The sequence below is a fragment of the Artemia sp. Qi Xiang Cuo genome, chromosome 21, assembly GCF_049724085.1.
Source record: "Artemia sp. Qi Xiang Cuo chromosome 21, ASM4972408v1, whole genome shotgun sequence".
Taxonomy (NCBI): Eukaryota; Metazoa; Arthropoda; class Branchiopoda; order Anostraca; family Artemiidae; genus Artemia; species Artemia sp. Qi Xiang Cuo.
Genome location: NC_142814.1, coordinates 29,127,809 through 29,147,519, shown reverse-complemented (window position 1 = coordinate 29,147,519; position 19,711 = coordinate 29,127,809). Strand labels below are relative to the sequence as shown.

Sequence of the window (19,711 nt, the reverse complement as noted above, 5' to 3'; positions counted from 1 at the left end):
AAATGAAAACGTAAAATAAACACTGCGTGATATTCTACACCATATTTCAGTGGCGGACCCCGGGGAGGGGCGAAGGGGGCGCGCGCCCCCTAACGCAGTCTAAAGTAGTGTAATTTACTTAATTAACGCAAGTTTGCGTTAAATAAACTTGCTCCTAACGCAAGTTTATCGGATCAACCTATTTTGTACCCTCTCCCCCTTAAAGAAAATCCTGGATCCGCCCCTGCCATATATTTTGCTTATATTTCAGAATATTGATAAAATATTCAAAAATTCGTTTCTTTTCTTAATTATTTTACTTGTCTTACTTTCTCTGTTCATGCTCAATTTTACATGCGGGGGCAACTTGCACAAAAATTACTGCTCATAAAAAAGAAAAAAAATATTTTCTTGATTAAAGTCTTTGTTTCGGAAAAAGAATATTATTTGAATTTACTATTGGAAAATTTTGTATTGTCATACTTATCTATTTATTATGTTAATACTTTGCACTGCTTCAGTTGTGTAGTATTTCCTTTTTACTTTCTTAATATTTTCGGCGATGATATTAGTAACTTAGTCACCATCACTTAGTCATCTGTTAGAGTGCCTGATAACGCCACCTGCTAAAAGTATTCCCAACAGTCCATTTTTCTCTATTTAATTTTTTTCTCCGACTTCCTACGATCTACCTCAACGCTCATTAAACTAATAAGATCACTTGAATTATACGATGACAAGAAAAGGATAGGATAGACTTAAAAAAGGAATGAACTTTCCCAGAAGTAATTTTCATGTAATGAAACGTGGTCAATCTCATAGCTCTTAGCTCCGTATTTTTTCGGAATTAATCATTTTCAAACAAAGTAGAGAAAATACCCCTCCCCCCTAAACGGACCACTTTTATCAGATTTCAAGTTTTCTCTGTCCTGTACGAATATAAATTAAAATCGCACATAACTTGGTACTTAAGCATTAGATGGTCACTTCTATATACTGCTAAAGAAGTCAAGTTTGGTTAATGCTAATGAAATAAAATAAAATAGGATGAATATATAATAGTTTATAAACAAATTTGGGCTATACATTTGCACATTAGGGGGGGGGATAAAGCATAGCATATATTAAATATGTAAACTAACCTAACTTAGGTACCTCCCCCCCCCCGAAACCCCAAAAAACAACATTGTAAATATCGTAAACGCAATGAAAACCACGCTTTGCATTGCATTTCTCTATAGCGGTATCTTGCAGTTAACCCGTCTGGTGGGTTTTTCGTGACTTGTTTCCTTGCAAAATATATAAAAGTGACCATCTAATGCTTAAGCACCCATTGCTTTCTGTTTTACTACTTGGCAAGTTAAGACACTTTTAATCCAGTATGACTACAAAAGAGCCATCTAAATTGCCACATTTTACATTAAGTGAAAAGAATAGACTATAAATTTGAATCAAGTTCTAGAAAATGAGAAGGAAAGCCGGGATTGCTGCAATACAACAGAAAAAAGCAGAAGGAGAAAAGTTTAAAGAGAAAAGTGCAGTAATACAGGAAAATCAGCTAGAAAATGTGAGTATCCGTGATTATACCTTCATTTCTTGCTAAATATTTTAGATGGCGCTGTTTTGGATCTTTGCCTAGACAGTAATCCATTTGGAGGGATTGGGCCTGGGGCGGTGTTTGCTATGGGACAGGAGGGCAACAGCCCCTTCCAGAAATCAGTTTGCCCCTTTTCCAGACCCTTGTTTGCCCCCCCAGCCGGAATTTATTTTCTCCAAAAATCTTGTCAAAACTAAGATAAGCCTGCATAATTCAAGCATCCACGGAAACAGGGCAGTTTTCTTTAGTATACATTTACCGATTTTGTTACTATATGGCTCATTTTCAGTTTTCACTTTCATTTTCCTTTTATTTGGGAAAATTGGCTGCAACTTTGCCCCCTTCTTCCCATGATTTTGACGAAATTACGCCACTGTAGTGGGCCGGGATTATGTGTTTTTAATAGTTAAATCACAAGCTTGAATGGGTGCCTGAGTGGGTGGGAATGATATGTCCGCGCAATACCCTTAAAATACCGACACATATGCAAAGAATGTGAAATTCTGAGATATTAAAAAATAATGACACATTTCTTACAAAATAAGATTTTCTAAGTTTCTACCTCTTGTAATAATTGTACAGGATTGTCTTCTCCTAATATTTTCTTTGTGGGCACCCATGGCACAGCTGAAATTTAAGTACTTGAAGGGTCCCGCAGAATAAGACTTGATGCTAATAAAGTGCGTTTTTGGCCCTAAATATCAAAACATTTTGCGCACCTTTCTGAAGATTCTGTATAGTACATCCTTTGACTGCTGTCTTTTTTGGTAGTTTTTCTGATTGTCTAAGAAAATGCAATGCTAGAGTGAAATGAATTTTTTTGGGCTTTTGGCCAGATGACGTACAGTAGTGTAACCAAAGTGAGGGTATAATATGTGGCTCTGATCCTTTTTGAGACCAGCTTGGGTTTTCAGTCTTGGATGTTTGTCCTGAAATCGTTAAATTTCTTACTTGAATTTTTCTGATGCTAAAAATTGTCGATTTTGCATGATTTTTGAACTTCCTGGCCTCTTTAGCTGCACTGTCCCCTGTGGGTGCAATGCTCTTATTTGATGAATAACTAAGTTCACACTTAATTAATACAAACCATAAACCATTGTTGGTACTTATGGTACTTCTCCAGATTAATAACGGAAAAAAATGTGAGACTTTAAAATATACATGCTTTTTTTCATCCAGTATTCATAAATATTTTTGATCTGTCCTTCAATATACGACATTTTTATGGCGAAATATTGCATTAAACAATTATACAAGAAATTCGCATATTAACGCGATAATTATTACAGCGGATCACACTAGACAATTTATTTGCGTCCTATTTTGAAAAAAAAACAGTATATTAATTCGGCTTTTTAAAATAGCCTACAGCAAGGCCCATATCTTGCCATGTTTGGGTAAGGAACTGGGATGCCTCAAAAATGTCAATAATTATGACATTTAAAAATAACAAGTGGGAAATCAAAGGGTATGTTTCATTTTTTTTTTTTTTTTTGAATTATGTTCTAGCTTAGAAATACTGAAAAGTACCGCTTCTATAAAAACCTGCCCCATGCTAGTCTAGTTATTTAGCTGCTCTGTCCATTGAAGGTCTTTTTGTGCAGAACCCAGGCTATACTGCACAAAACTAAACAAACTAGTCTGTATTTTTCAAATTAGGCCTAAACATCTAAATTGGCCTACTAATCTTACCTTCAACTCCGAATTCTTCTGAGACTTTATTTCATTGCTTTCATTACAAGCAACCTCTTCTTATGGTCTTTTATCAGCTTTAGAGTTTAGTTTTCCATAATTTCTAACTGTCAAAATCAATATTTCAATATCCGTTTTGATCTTGACCAGCCTATTGATTTGATGCGGTTTATTCATCAAAATTATCGGAGAAGTTGAGATTCATGAACTTGATTGATATTTTGGAAAATCCAGTTGATTTTAACCAAAATTCGCAAGCAGCTGCGATATTCAAATATTGGTCGAATAATCGTGTTTGCATGCGAGTAATCGTATATGTGGTTAACCAAAATTTATTTTGTGTCTTTTTGTGGAGAGATTTTCTTTCCTAGGGGATGTTTTTCTTCAATTCAAGCTCTAAAATTTCTGAACAATAAAATTATTTTTGCTAAGCATGTGAAATGTGATCATTTGTATTATACCATGCAAATTAAATGTTTGACTCTGTCTTCAGCAAATAAGTTTATATATTAAGAAAAAATAAGATGTAAATTGCATAAGCCTATCAAGAAATGGGGTTCTTAATATAGGGAAGAGAAGGGATAATCTGAGGAATCACGGATCCTCGTTTTACCCCCAAACATACAGTAACATAATAGGGATGTCCAATCATAAGGATAAGTCCTAACTACACATTGTCTAAACATAACATAGGGAAAAAACATTGAACAAAAATGCGAGAAAAAATTTCACCCAATGAAAAGCAGAAACTCATGGGACACATAAGAAACCAAGATTTTTCCTGTGAGGAAACCTTCCTTGGTCCCATTTATAAAACTCCCAGTCCTCCTTTATTTGCTCTGTATTTTCTTAAATCATAAGAATGCACATAGGCTACCGAGGGACAGTTTTAGGCAGAGGGGCGAAGCTGACAGCGTACGAAGGATGGAAAACAATTGGGACTCGAAACTTTTTTTTCATTGATTAACCTGGCATTCGTCGCCTACAACTGGTAACTTCTTGTAAACGTAACTTGCTGGGGAAGAGACCGAAAAGTCCGAAGAGGACAAAAAAAACAAAAAAAAAACAAGAAACAAAAAAACAAACTAAAATAAAACAGCTGTCTAAAAGCTTTTAGGGAAAGTCACCTTGACTGTAACTGTGTGTCCAACACAGGTTGGAATCCTCTAATGATTCCGGTTCAAACAAGGTGCAACGAGCATACTTTTCTGTCAAAAATTGGTGATAGGGTCGGTGGCTGGTGGTGATAAAAGGGCCACTTGCCCACTTCGGTTCTCCAATCACACATACTAGAAGGTCTTGCATTCGCTTCTGGCTCAAACCGGATGCAGAATCCCCACCTTTTTGCTAACCAGTTGAGAGTGGCCTTGGGTCATTGTCCCAGTTCAGTTCATAGATCATGCAGGTTGGAAATCACCGCATGACTGGGTTCCAGCAAGGTGGAGCATGCCCATCTTTTGATCCCCACTGAGTTAGTCCTTGTACAAAGTTTATTTTAGCTGTGAGTCAGCTCTTTGGCCGACTTTGGTCGGTTTTTTATTAAGTTGGGCTGTAAATAGTTTTTTTTTGTATAGAATCAGGAATAAGCTAGTTTTGTACCAGACTAAGACTTACCTTGTTTTAGCACTGAATCATGACTTAGACCATTTTTGCGTCTAGTCAGTCCGCGGCTTAGATGTTGCTAGTTTCTACAGTCAGATTATGAATCCTCGGACGATTTCAGTTTAAACAGGGTGCAACTTGTTTAATAATTGCATAAGTTAGGCCCTTCCTCTTGAAGATGCGTGGCTTGTTTCCCGTCGAGGCATATTTTATGAACCTTGCGATCCTTCTGAGAGATTTTGGTCAAATGCCTGGGTGGTGCATGGCTGCGAACAGGGTAAGAGAAGGGTGTGACTACCCTGCAATATTTTTTGGCTCTTTGAACTACACAAAAACTTTCCATTTTTGATCAAATGAGCATCCTCCCAAGTATTTATGACTACCCCTTCTGTACAAAGTGGTTGTGGAGGAAAGTTTATGTGAGACACATTGTTATTTACTTAGTCAGCGCTACTGCAGTGTCTCTAAAAAGGTAGTGTGTAATAGAAAATATGAATAGCACTTGTTCAACATATACTTTTAAAATCTGTGGTTTTAATTGAAGCAAGAACAAACTCAAGTTCTTATTGTTCCATTGCATGTTATATTGCTTCCATTGACTAAAATAAATGACATTGGCTGGAGTTTTGGAAATCAGCTATCGGCAATAGAAATTAGACTGTCTCTAAGTTCACTTAAAACATGGAACATCAGTGGGTCCCGCCTTGAGTAGGTCTTTATTAACTGTTCCTATTTGCAGTGGGAGATTTTAGTGGAGGTAGTAGAGACCACCTGTTAGTGGATTAAAAAAAATGATTCAGCACCTACAGATCAACGTCTTCCTGACATAATTTGGATGTACTGTATAACGAAATGAAGCTATATTATTTAGCCAAACATTGGGATTTTGCCGTTTCTTTTTTCTCTTTTACTGTCCCAGTGAACCTTTAAAGACTAATTTGTACTCTCCTGAAAACTTAAGAATATGTTAAAGACGCCCGTTGGTTTTATGCAGGGAGTTATCTTTTAAATATTCATTTGTGATATAAATTTGTAAATTAACAAAAATAAAACTGACGTCTTTTATCTATTGTTATGTGTAATTAACCAAAAAAAATACTGACGCATTTTATGTATTGTTATATGTAATTAACAAAAAAATATTGACGTCTTTTATCGATTATTATGCGTATTTTTTTCCTTCACGATTGCCTTTTTTATCGCAACTAACCCAAGTGTCTGAAAAGAGGTATTTCGGACAAGAACAGGATTAGTACAGGGGATAGTATGCGATTTGTTGGTTTTTCAAGATAAAATAAAAAATTATAAGTAAAAACTTACACTTTTCCTGAACTCTTATTTCTTATTCCTAATTCTTCTGCTGCTAGCAGACATGTTCGTTTAATTGATAAATTAAACTATGTCCCCTTTCAATTTAAGTCTCACTCAATTTACGTTAATATCTATTGTATGTTTGTTTGCATTTATTGTTTATTTAATTTCTGTTTGTTTTAAGCACAGTATATAAATAATAGATCTATATTATCTATATACAGTGGTTTTAAGTTTCATTTATACTTCAATAGCAAAATATTTTTTTCAATAGCAATATCGTTTTAAGCTTGATTTTCATATTCAATCTAAGCATTACTCGTATTAAGATTTATTTATTGATTTATGCTATTACTTGTTGTATGTTTTTTCCTATGATTGTTTATTTAATTTCTGTTCGTTTTGGGTTTCATTTATTCTTTGATAGTAATTTCTGGTCGTTTTGAGTTTGAATTTTAACAGGATTTTTTATCTACTGAGCTTAAGTTTAAAATGGCCTTTAGTTTTCTTTGAAAAACTTATTTTTTTGAATTTTTATTTAATTAATTTTTGTTCGTTTTTTATTGCAAAAAGTTCAAGTTTTTAAAAATTCCTTATTTCAAAATCAAACATTTAAAAAAAATCAAATGTTCATCAAAGTGTTAAAACTCGTATCAAAGTAACAATATCAAAGTGAAAAAAGTTGGCCTCCTTTTAAATGAGCCCCCTTTGAAGTTTATACGACGACCCCTTCTATATGAAGTGCCTCTGGGAAAAAAAAATTAATGGAGTGTTGGGGAGGCTAGCTGCCCTCCGATCACTTTTTACTCTTAAAAAGTGAATTGCAAGTTTCAATTTCCAATCAAATTAGCCCTCTATGAAGTTTTTACGAGCATCCCGTCCATAACAACCATATATGCCCCCAGGGCATAACGTGCAACGCCTACCCTCGGGCCCTGGGGGCTGTGTCGACACCGGAGTTTTTGTTTTCTGAGCTTTGAACTATTTTTAACAAAATATCTATCTCATAATTTTTATCTGATGCATTTAGGGCGTGGAGGGGGAGGGGCTAGTCCTCCGATCTCTTTTGACTCTTAAAAAGTGAACGAGACCTTTCAATTTCCAATCAAATGAACCCTCTCCCACGTTTATACGAGCATCCCTTCCATAAAAGCGATATATGCCCCCAGAGCATTACTTACAACGCCTGCCTCCGGGCCCTGGGGGGTTGCGTCGACACAGATGTTATTCTTATCTGACCTTTGAACTATTTTTGATGAAATGGCTATTTTAAAATTTTATCGGATAGGCTTGGAGAAATAAGGGTGTGTGTTTTGGGGGGGGGGGCTAGTTACCCTCAGATATCTTTTGAACTCTTAAAAAGTGAACAAGAACTTTCAAATTTCCAATCAAATGAGCCCTCTCTGAAGTTTATACGAGCATCCCTTTCATAAGAACCATCCACGCCCCCAGGACAACACTTACAACGCCTACCCCCTGGACCCTCAGAGGTTGCGTTGACACCGGAGTTTTTGTTATCCAATCTTGGAACAATTTTTAAAAAACTGGCTATCTAAAAATTTGTACCAGTAGCGGATGGGTTTGGGAAAAAAGAGCGTGGGGGGGGGGCTAGTTTCCCTTAGATCTCTTTACTAATAAAAAGTAAACTAGAACTTTCAATTTTTAATCAAATGGGCCCTCTATGAAGTTTAAAGGAGCATCCATTTCATAAGAACCATACCTGCCCTTAGGGCATAACCTAGAACGCCTTCTCCCGGGTCTTGGAGGGTTGTATTGACAACGGAGTTTTTCTTATCCGACCTTTGAACTATTGTTTTAAAAAAAAATGTCTATCTCAAAATTGTCATCAGATGGGTTTGGAAAAAGAAGCCGTGGGGGGGGGGGGTGGCTAGTTGCCCTTGGATCTCTTTTGACTATTAAAAAGTGAACTAGAATTTTCAATTTCGAATCGAACGAGCCTTCTCTGAAGTTTATACAAGTATCCCTTTCATAAGAACCATATATGCCCCAGGTCATAACTTACAAGGCCTGCCCCCAGGCCCGGGGGGGGGGGGGGGTTCGACACCTGCGTTTTTGTTATCTGACTTTTGAACGACTTTTAACTTAATGACTATCTCAAAATTTTTTATCGGATGCGGGAAAATAGGGGCGTGGGGGGGGGGCTGTTTGCCCTCCAATCTCTTTTGACTCTCAAAAACTGAACTAGAACTTTCAATTTCCAATCAAATGAACCCTCTCTGAAGTTTATACGAGCATCCCTTCCATAAAAACCGTGTATTCCCCCAGGGCATAACTTACAACCCCTGTCTGCGGCTCTTAGGGGCTGTGTCGACCCCGGAGTTTTGGTTATATGGTCTTTTAACTATTTTTACAAAAATGGCCATCTCAAAGTTCTTATCAGATGGGTTTCAGAATAAAAGGGCGTGGGGGGGGGCTAGATGCCCTCCAATCTCTTTTGACTCTTAAAAATTGAACTAGAACTTTCAACCTCTCTTCACATGAGTCTTTTCTGAAGCCTTTATGAGCATCCCTTCCATAACCGCCGTATATACCCCCAAGGTATAACTTGACACGCCTACCCCCGGGTTCTAGGTTGTTGTTTCAACACCAAAGTTTTTGTTGTAAGACCTATGAACTTTATTTTACAGAATAGCTGTCTCAATATTTTTACCGGATGCATTTGGGAGAAAAGGGCGTGGGGGGCTAGTTACCCTCCGATATCTTTTGAATCTTAGGAAGTAAACTAAAAAATTCAGTTTCCAGTGATATAATCCATCTCTGAACTTAAAACGAGCATTCCTTCCATAAGAACCATATATGCTCCCAGGGCATAACTTATAACCCTTGCTCTGAAGACCTTTGGGGAGAGTGTCATACTCAAAGATATAATTTCTAGAACTTTCAACTACCTTGAACAAAATGGCTATCTCAAAATTTTGATTGGTTTTGTTAAGGGAAATGGTGGGCATGGAAGGGATGTTAGTTGCCTTCCAATCACTTTCGACTATTAAAAAGGGCACTAGCCATTTAAATTTCGAATCAAACGAGCCCTTTTTGAAGTTTCTACGACAAAGATTTCTATAAAAACCTTATATGCCCCCAGGGCATAACTTACAACCCTTGCCCTGAGGGCTGTGGGGGGAGGGGGTTCATCCCCAAAGGCCTAATTTCCAGAATTTTCAACCACGTTGAACAAAACGGCTAACTCAAAATTTTGATTGGAAGTGTTTGGGGAAAAGGTGGGCGTGAGAGGGGGGCTAGTTGCCCTTCGATAATTTTCGACTATTAAAAAGGGCACTAGCCCTTTGAATTTTCAATCGAATGAGCCCTTTATGAAGTTTCTACGACAAAGCCTTCTGTAAAAAGCTTATATGCCCCCGGGGCATAACTTACAAATCTTGCCCTGAGGGTTGTGGGGGGAGTGTCCTCCTCAAAAACATAATTTCTATCTGGAAATCAACTACGTAGAAAAAAAAGAACTATCTTAAAATTTTGATTGGATGTGTTTGAGGAAATGATGGGCGTGGAAGGGGTGTTCGTTGCCTTCCAATCACTTTAGACCCTTAAAAAGGGCACTATAACTCTCGATTTCCAATCGAATAAGCCCCCTTTGAAGGTTTTACGACGACCCCTTCCATATGAAGTGCCTCTGGGGAAAAAAACATAATAATAAAACATTGGAGCCGTATGGGCTTTCCTATAGGTAACGCTATAGCGTTGCCTCTGATTACTAGGAAACAAAGATTTCGTACTTCAAGCGAATTTTCGACTGTTGCTATATTTTGTCACATATTAGCACGTATTTGTATCTAAAATTTAAAAAATAAAAGATTCTTCCTTTCAATATTTTTTTATATTTTTAGGATTATATATATTCAGTATTAAATACATCCCAAGGGGTTTTCCTCTTCTTTAGTTCCTCACGAACTTTCAATATATAGCTGTCGGTTAACTTTACCTTGAACGTGCATTACTTAAAGCCGATGCTGTTTCACAATCTTTTCTAATTGTAAGAGCCTTTTCGCACGAATAAAACAACCAAAATTCCCCCTTGGAAGGTAAAAAGTGATTTTCAAACTCTAAGGATTCCATCGTTTTTTTCCCAAAATGAACTTTGTTTTCGTTGTCTGATATGGTCTTGGCTCAGTAAGCCACCCAACGGCAAGCATTCATTATGCGCTACTACTTACAAGCTGTAAGCAGTATTAGTATGAAAGACCGTACTGGCGTGGAATCTATCATACCGTCCATCCTTCTAACTCATTTTTTCCTAGTCAACGGTAACATTCGGCTGAAAAAATATAATTTCTATTTACTCTAGTATGACCACCAGAAATATGACTTGCTACTGTGCCAATAACTCGTTAGGTCTCCTGGTCTTCGTATGGCAGAATCTGTTAGAAATAAACCTAATGGCATGAAAAGGTTCCTAAATACAATTTTTTTCATAAGAAGTGTTGATCATCTTTGAAGGAAATGTTGTGTCAAGTTAACGCAGGAAAATAATTATATCAAATAATTGTAGATGACCAAAAGGCTTGAAGTGTTTAAGAAAAATCTTGAAACCTTTGCTGCTAAGCATAAAGAAGAAATCAAGAAAAATCCTCAGTTTCGAAAACAATTCCAAGAAATGTGTGCATCCATTGGCGTAGATCCGTTAGCATCATCGAAAGGTAATATTACATTATTCTATCCACCGAACTTTTTCTTCGTTGTCTCTTTTTATTAATAGTATTTACAGTAATTATTTGCAGTCAATCTCCATTTACCTCAAAATACCATTATGTCACCTACCATAATAGATCATGTATTCTTTGTTTTACCTCCCTAGTAGTTCATACCTAAACCAGGATTATCTGCTAAGAATTTTCATTTTATTTACTATAAGTATCCCCATCTTTCAGGATTCTGGTCAGAGATGCTTGGAGTTGGTGATTTTTATTATGAAATTGCTGTTCAAGCTGTTGAAGTGTGTATCGCGACACAGCAAAGAAATGGTGGCCTTATAGAACTTGATGAGCTGAGAAAAAGACTGGTCGAAGCTAGAGGTCGGGCAGTTCATCATCAAGAAATATCTAAGTATGTTTAGTTCTGAGTAAGAGTTAAATGTAATCCTGGGTTGTAAACTCTGGAATGCAAACGAATGACACTGTTGGTTCGCCTCAGATTCTGTGAATATTGCGTTAACTTTTTGCAAGTTATCCTTTGAAACTGGGTAGAAATGTAAGGACACGCCATAATTCAAGCACAATTTTGTTGTCGTATCAACAAAGCTAGTCGTCCTTTCCTTTTTCGGATTCTTCCTCTCTTATTAAAGTTATGCCGTTTTTCTTATGTTATTTAAAAAAAAATCGGGGGGGGGGAGGGATTTCAAAATCGCTTTCTAATACATATTATGAATTCTTTTCATTAAGGAGAAATGATGTTGCCATTATTTGTTCCTTAGAATAAATAATGGCAAAAACCTGTAAATATGAGATAAATTTTTATTTTCTCTGTATTTCAATGCAGTCTCCTGCAGAGGTACCATCTATAGTTCTCACAATATGCACTAATCCTGTGAATTAAATAGCTTTTTTTTTTTTTTTTTTTTTTTTTTTTTTTTTTTTTTGCGGAAATCAACAAATATAAACCTTTCCACAAACTTCCCTTTCTAATGGGAGGTTGGCGCTGACCTTAACAAAGAGAAAAAAGGATGAAATGTGTCCTAAAATTTATCACTGAAGAGGAAAGATTTACTAAAGAGAATGCATATATTTTAGATAATAGACAAAAAAAATTATTTACGTAGGTTTGTTAGGTTTCACTAGAATGATTGATTTTGCCTAATAATATTGTTGCCCTCTTCACAAAAGTGCTGGAAAAAATGAGAATGAAGAATGTAGACTATTCAAAATCATATTAAACTATTTATATATTAAACTATTTATGACTGGCGAGGAATCAGCTTGCTCTCTATTCCGGGAAAGCGTCTTGTCCTCATAATTCTGCGTCGTATCCAGCCAATGATCGCATGTAAGGGATGAACAACATGGTATCCGCCTAAACCGCTTCTGTGCAGATTTCATTTTTGTATTGCGAATGATGTTAGAAGAGACAAACGAGTAGAGACAGAAGCTATACCTAATTTTCATAGGCTTCGAGAAAGCATTCGATTCTGTCCATCGAGTTACACTCTGGAAAATCCTCAAGTGCTACGGTGTCCCTGACAAACTCTTAAGGCTAATTATGGCCCTCTACTAGAGCACGGAGTGTTGTGTACTGATGAGTGAACGCCAATCGAGATATTTCAGGACCATCTCTGGAGTAAAGCAAGGATGTGTCCTGTCCCCTTTTCTCTTCGTACTGGTGATAAGTTACATACTCTGCTGTTGCACAAATTACGAAATCCCAATCAGAAACGAAAAGAGGATTGCAGATATAGACTTCGCAGACGACATTAGTCTCCTCGAATCAGACAAGCAGAAACTCCAACAGTAATTGGATGTTGTGAGAGAAAACGCTCTACGGTTTTGCCTCAAGATAAATGCATCAAAAACTAAAAGTATGGCTGTCACGGGATCCCCCCTCAACATAAACTGCGGCAATAAGGATGTGGAACAGGTTGTTCAGTTTAAATATCTGGGAAGCACAGTAGAGAACACAGGGGCAAAAGACAAAGAGATCCATTCTCGTATCAGACACGGTAGAGGCTCGTTTACCAGGCTTAAACAGATTTGGCAGTCAAAGAAGTTCTCAAACCGGCTAAAACTTCGAGTCTTCAACAGTAATGTCCTCCCAGTTATGCTGTATGGAAGCGAATGCTGGAAGTTAAATCAGCAGCAAGAGAAGAGACTCCAAGCCTTTGAGAACAATTGTCTGCGAAGAATCCCCAACATAAACTGGACACAACACGTCTCGAACCAGACAAAATGTCAAATTACTTGGCAACCTCTAGTCATCGACACGATCAGGACCCGAAGATGGAAGTATTTGTAACATGTTGTACGAATAAAAGACGACCGAACACCAAAGTCCATCCTCCAGTGGCAACCAACGGGAACGTGTCGAAGACGAAAATCAAAGAACACACTACGTGGAACATACCAGAGGGACCCTCTCAACGCGAATACGTCCATACAACCGCATTGGCTAGACGTTATGGCAGCAGCCCATCTGAGGGACAACTGGCGTCTCTTCGTCGATGCCCTGGGTGTGTCCGGAGGCACAGGAGGATCTAAGGTCTAAGATAAGGTGTATTCTTTGTCAAGCACAAAAAGAACTCAGACCATGGCTCATCAGTAAAATGAGTCAATACTTATTGGCTCATGAGTGTTATTCGTTATGCGCATATTCGCTATTCTGAAATTGACTCTCGGCACTTTAAGCTCAGAATTTTCTATCGTACATAACCTCAAGTCCATAGTAAATAAATCGTAAATTTGGCTCTGAAGACAATCAGAAATATCTCTGTTTTAAAATTCGCTACATCCCCCTTTTCGCACTCGTTATTATCTGGAAATTACCATATTCAGAATTAGACCCAGGGTCTAGTTTCAGTTTTGACCTAGCTTGGACATTAACTACAGCATCTGGTGGTAAGATGTGGCGGAACTAAGGTGAGGCAAGAAACGTTTCCCCAAAAGATATTATTCAGCGGCACCACCTCTCTCGTAATGATTCAAGCCTTAGGTTATCTAATGTTCGGAGCAGGGTTGCCACTCCTAGTAATTTATCACTATTTCTAGTGATGTTTTATATCGCCTAAACAAAACAAAATCACTAAATCACCACATAAATCACTAGATTAATTGAAGAAACCATTAAATCAAACAAAAAATACTCAAATTTAGTAATTTTTTCTCACAGGGTGGTAACTCTGGTTCAGAGATAATCTATGCCTCTACTTGCTGTAATGCTTGTTGCTGCACTTCTCTGAATAGCTTCATTTCGTCGGATAAGCAGCTGGTATTTTGGATGAATGGCCCCTAAACAGGCGCAGTGCATTCAAGTTGAGGTCTTATACAAGTTAGATTGGTAGTTTTGGCACTGTCACTATCGGACAAAAATTGGCGCATTGCAGCAAGAGTTTGGATTGATGTGTTGCCAGCTTTTACTAATTTATCAACATGATTGGTAACAGCACAATCAGACGAAAGCACAGCTCCAAGGTTTTTTGACGACGAAACCCCTGGAAATAGCATTGAAATGAACTAGAGATCTCCCTTTAGGGGGCAAAACCTGATAGTGCGGTTCAGAGTCAATCTATATTTTTTGCAATCACCAAAAGAAGGAGGTCATGGATCTTTAGCCTGCTCCCTCTTAAATCTATAATTCTGTAACACCTTAATTTAAAAACTTTTTTAATTTTTGGGTTTCCAAAGTATCTTTTTTAATTTCAATGGTGTCTAAGCATGTGGGTGAAATTCTTATAAATTGTCGCAATAAAAATTATTTATTGTGTATAATTACTGATTCTTTTTTCATTCTTTTCCTTTAAGTTCATACTTTGTGTTCGTCATAACCGTATATAGGGCATAAAGATGTATATTGAGCCATTGTAGTCAATCATATATATATCTCGTTTTGCTTGTTACTGTAGTGAATTGCTAGGACCTGTAATAGTAGTAGTTGTTGTTGTTGTTGCCAAAAGCACAGCTCTTTTAGCAGTAAAACTTCTTTCAACTACATTTTTGAAACGTGTCTTACTATTGGACAAGTATATTTCGCTTTGACCTTAACAGCCGGGAACATTCACCGTGAGTCTGGGGAGCTTACGGTTAAACAAATTCCCACATAAAATCAGGACTTCAGATTCCGGGGGGAGGTGGAGCAAGCCTGGTCTTAATGTTAGTATAAGTAAGAAAAGATAGATAATTAATTAAATTCTGTGAAACCATACAAATGAGTACCAAGTAAACAACATAATAAAAAGAAAACCAAAATAGCATGCAAAAAATGAAAAGAGGAAGTTGCGTAAAAATACTTCAGAAAAACAAAAAATTCTTCCAAAACTTGCATTATTATTCACTACTTGTCCGCTTGCACATGCTATTGGCAATAATTCCTGTATTCGTTAGTTTTAACAAGCCCAGAAATTAAAGTTTAATATCCTCAGACATGCTTGTGTTGCATGCAACCTTAGTCTTGTAAATAGAAACGATTCAAACTTTATCGAAACTTCTTTACCAAGGTTTCCAATTACCAGATTTTGAGATTTTGAACGGTAGAATGGTCACTATTATTTGATGTAATTGCTGTCCATTTTAATTTTGGCTTCATTGCTGATTATAATCAATGGTAGGTTTAGGTTTTTTTTCTCAATGCGGTAGAATCTGCGGGGACTGGAAAGTTAATATGATTGCATACTTATGAATTATGAATTCTTTTGTTAGGCGGTCAATCGTCTGTTGAAAAAAAAATCCGATTTTCTTTGTTTTATTATGTGTCTGAGTGTTGGAAATGTGGTTATGTACACCCTCGTTTGATCAAAAATATGTTGAGTGTAGGAGATGTTCTAGCAATCTCTATATTAGCATAATTAGTCAATTTGGCTTGACAAAATGACATTTTGTATGCAAATTAACCTTATGTGAATATTCAAAATACAGAGCTGATCAAATTGTTGTTGCTAAAATCTTTATAAACAGTCAGATATATTTAATCGTTTTGACTAATGAACAGCTCAATAAGAAGGAAAATATGTAGTAGTAAAAGAGCCTATCGGACGACAGACATAAAAATCAAAAAAAGACATAGCATATACTCTTTTTTGAGGTCTAGAGAACAAACGCTTTGTTCTCTTTCCCAGACAAAAAATTAAAAGTCCTCTTCCACTCACCTTCAAAAAAATCCTGGAAGTTTCAACTGAATCCCCAATTGTGAGATAAAAAAGCTATACTTAACAAACTATGTGTAAAATTTCCCACTTTTTAATGAAGCTTGTTTATTGTATACAGTCTCTATAACGAGAGGTAATCGCTTGCCTTTAAGCTTCAGGCATAACAAAAGAAAAGATCGTATACTCTCTTATGGGCATCTTAAATTCAACTGACTCTGATTGTAAAATTACTCAAGAGATAGCTTTACGTGATGGTTCATTAGTGACTGGCTAGGTGTTACAGACGCTTATAAATAATTATTGAAGTTAAGAAGTAGAATTTATTTTCTAATGCGTTCCTGGATTGAACAGTATTTCCTTTTCTTCAGCGATGACATTCTGAGAGCAATAAAAAAGATGAACGTACTTCGCTCAGGATTTTCAGTTATTCCGCTAGATGGTCAAAGGGGACGATACTTGGTTAGGTCAATTCCTGGAGAATTAAGCCTTGACCACACTGTCGTTTTGCAGCAAGCCAAAAACTCGGGATTTTCATCACTAAAGGGCCTTGTCACTGAATTAGGTAATATTGATCATGCACTCTTTTAGTCTAGACGCAAAGAATATAACATAAAAAAATGAAATACCAAGGAAATATTTGGTGGTTAATATTTATAAAACACAAATAAGTTAACAAAACTAAGTAAAATTTCCTGAGTTTTAACTGAATTTTCTTCATACTATGTAAGCCTTTTACTTATCCTTGGCGAGAGATTGTTTATTGCTAAGATTTATTTTATTTATTCCGCGTTACTCTGTTAATGCTTTATTTTCTATTTATTTTATATTAAGCTTTGGTTGTGAACAATTTTTTTTAATTAACTTTGTAAGTTATCTTTGTACCATAATTAAGATAATTATTGTTTGCTATAACATTTAACTTAAATCTTTGTAAATGATAATTATTGTTTGCTATAACATTTAACTTAAATTGGTAGATAACAGCTAACTCAACCCTTTTTGTGTACAAAATGCCGGAAAGGGACTAATATTGTCAAAACAAGCAACAAAAAGCTTGTTTGTTGAAAAATAGGTCTAAGGTTAGTAGAAAAGACGACAAGAGAGTGAAAAAAACGGCTAGTGAAAAGAACAAGACAAGAAATAATCGTTAACATTTGCCTCTATGAAACAAGATGTCTTCAGCACGGCCGAAACAAGAAAACAAAGCGAGAAGAAAATTTAAAAATCGGAAAACTAAAAATGGCTAAATCCGAAATAAAAAAAAAACAAAAAAAACCCATACATTTGCTATTCCTGAAAAAATCGAGCTAGTACAAAATATACAATTTTCTACTTCTTTCTGATCTCTCAAAAGTAACTGAAGTTAAAATAAAGTAAAAATAAAAAAGACTTTTAAAGTTTTGTTGTTGAGTTTAATTGATGCATCTAGATATTTTGGATGACCGTCTAATGTCTAATAATAGATTATTATATATATATATATATATATATATATATATATATATATATATATATATATATATATATATATATATATATATATATATATATATATATATATATATATATATATATATATATATATATATATATATATATACTATCATCAATTAAATCACTGATGGGAATTCAAGTATCCCTTGCTGCAATCAAAATTCCTATTTTGGCTCAAAGCACTTACAAAACATCAAATTCCGGCTCTATAAAAAAAAAATACAACAAAATAGCAAGAATGAAGTTAGAAATTCCAAAAACAATAGAAAAGACAAAGGTTTATACCTAACCTCTTAGCTTTAGAGTAAGTTATATCCCAAGAGGTATTTGCCCAAAATATATGGCAATAAAAAATTCATAAAAACAGTAGTGGCTTGAAATGAAATTGTTAGGTATGGTAAATGTAATTTTTTTGGTTAAAGTGAGGAACTTTACGTGACAATTTGGGGCCTACTTATTGGCGCTTCGCCGAGTCCTCTTTCGGTGCATTTTTTTTTTTTAATATCTTTAAATATCGGCGATTAAAGTTTTCTGTTTGTTTTGTTTTTTTTTGTGTTAGGTTTATAGATGACAGTTTGTGCATTTGCTAGCCTGGTGTGGAATCTCTAGACCTATTTTTTAAACAATAAATACTTTCCATATAAAACTTAAATTTACTCTAGAGTTAGAAGAAGAGAATATAACTGAATGGAATAGGAGAATTGCCTTGCTTCGGCTTTTTGTTAATAAGGATGGAAAATCGTTTTCTTTTCTCAATTTACATAGAACCAGACCATAAGGATGAATACCTGAATTTCCACTCATGCCTTTCAATAAGAGAAAGGGAAATGGTTTTCATATCTTTGCTACATAGATTTCTTAGGATTTGTTTATCAGAGTATGTTGATTCCAAACTGCTTAATTTACTGGACATTTGCTTTAATCGTATACAATTTTTAAGACACATTGTAGACAAGGTGTTTCGTAAGTTAATCGCGTAAATTAAACATAGGGTCAATTAAAAACATTATGAGGAACTGGGAATCAAGAACTTGAAATTATAATTAAAATCGATTGTCACTTATCTATATTTATCGAAGATAATAAAATTGTAATTGTAAACAATAAATAATTCTCCAGTTTGATATTATTCCTTAATACTGTAATTTTTCAAAATTGAAGCCCTGGGGAATAAAAATATTTGCAGTAGGTCCGCCTGGGCTTAGTTTGCACTAATACCCTTAATCATTAAGTCGTTAATTATTTTCATCAATTATCAAGAGGCTCAGGTTGGTATTATACAACGTCTCACATTGCTGTGCTCTAATGAGAAAAATCAAAGTAAAAAAGACTATCAAAATTTTTTCTTTCTCTTAAAAAAAAAAAATTTGCTAAAAAAAAGTTTTTTAGATTTTTTCAACCTGAGCATTTTTAAATTTAGGGGTATCTTTCAGAAATTACAGTACTGCCCTTGCACTTGATGAAATATATGATTGAAAGTATGTTGAGTTTATTTGAAAGATAAATTAGTGCTCATACCTGACTTTATTTATTAGAGCTTTTTAGACAAGTTGCAGGTGTCCTAACCCCAAACTGCTCCGCCAGAGTCCAGAAACCAAATTTTACTCTGCACTTTCCTGTTAGGCCAAGAGCTACGTTCAGTGCAGCTTTAATGCACATAGGGTGTTGATAATTGTCGCCGTTTCAGTTTCCAGATCTATTACAGAGACAGGTAGCAAGCCTTTCGCTCAAAATTGTACAGCCGGGGATCGAACTCTGGGCCCGTATTGCCAAAAAGAGATCAATTCACTGCACTACCACAGAATATGCTAAAGATTACTATTGTATAATTTCAGGTTGGAATCCAGTGCGAGCTGAAAAGGTTTTGAATGAGTTGTTAAGAGATGGTGTTGCCTGGATCGATACCCAGGGTGGTGAGACTGCATTCTGGTTCCCTGTCATATTTATTAACAGCAAATTGGAGTAAACAAACTTATGTTGTCAATTTTTATGATTCATGTTGTTAATGCCGCTTTATACTTTTTCTGAAGGAATTTAATATGTAAGCCCAGTGTTGGACTTAATTTATATCTTAGTATAAGCAGGTGCTCTTAAAATCACTCTGAGGTTAATTTAGCCTCTTATGAATATAGTAAGTGAGTATTTGCACAAGTATTGATCGATTATTTTTTTTTTAATTGTGCTTCAAGAAGATAGTCTTGATTGTAAAATAATCG

At 35.7% G+C, this 19,711-nt stretch overlaps 1 protein-coding gene across 1 annotated transcript; it reads left to right on the top strand.

Moving 5' to 3' along the window:
* The first annotated feature begins 1,381 nt into the window (after positions 1 to 1,381).
* Positions 1,382 to 19,546, top strand: lsn (vacuolar-sorting protein SNF8). Its single transcript, XM_089107160.1, has 5 exons — positions 1,382 to 1,546; positions 10,707 to 10,854; positions 11,086 to 11,260; positions 16,370 to 16,563; positions 19,331 to 19,546. The coding sequence occupies exons 1-5, from the start codon at positions 1,445 to 1,447 to the stop codon at positions 19,459 to 19,461; spliced, it is 750 nt and encodes a 249-aa protein (XP_088963286.1). The 5' UTR covers positions 1,382 to 1,444; the 3' UTR covers positions 19,462 to 19,546.
* The last annotated feature ends 165 nt before the right edge of the window (positions 19,547 to 19,711 follow it).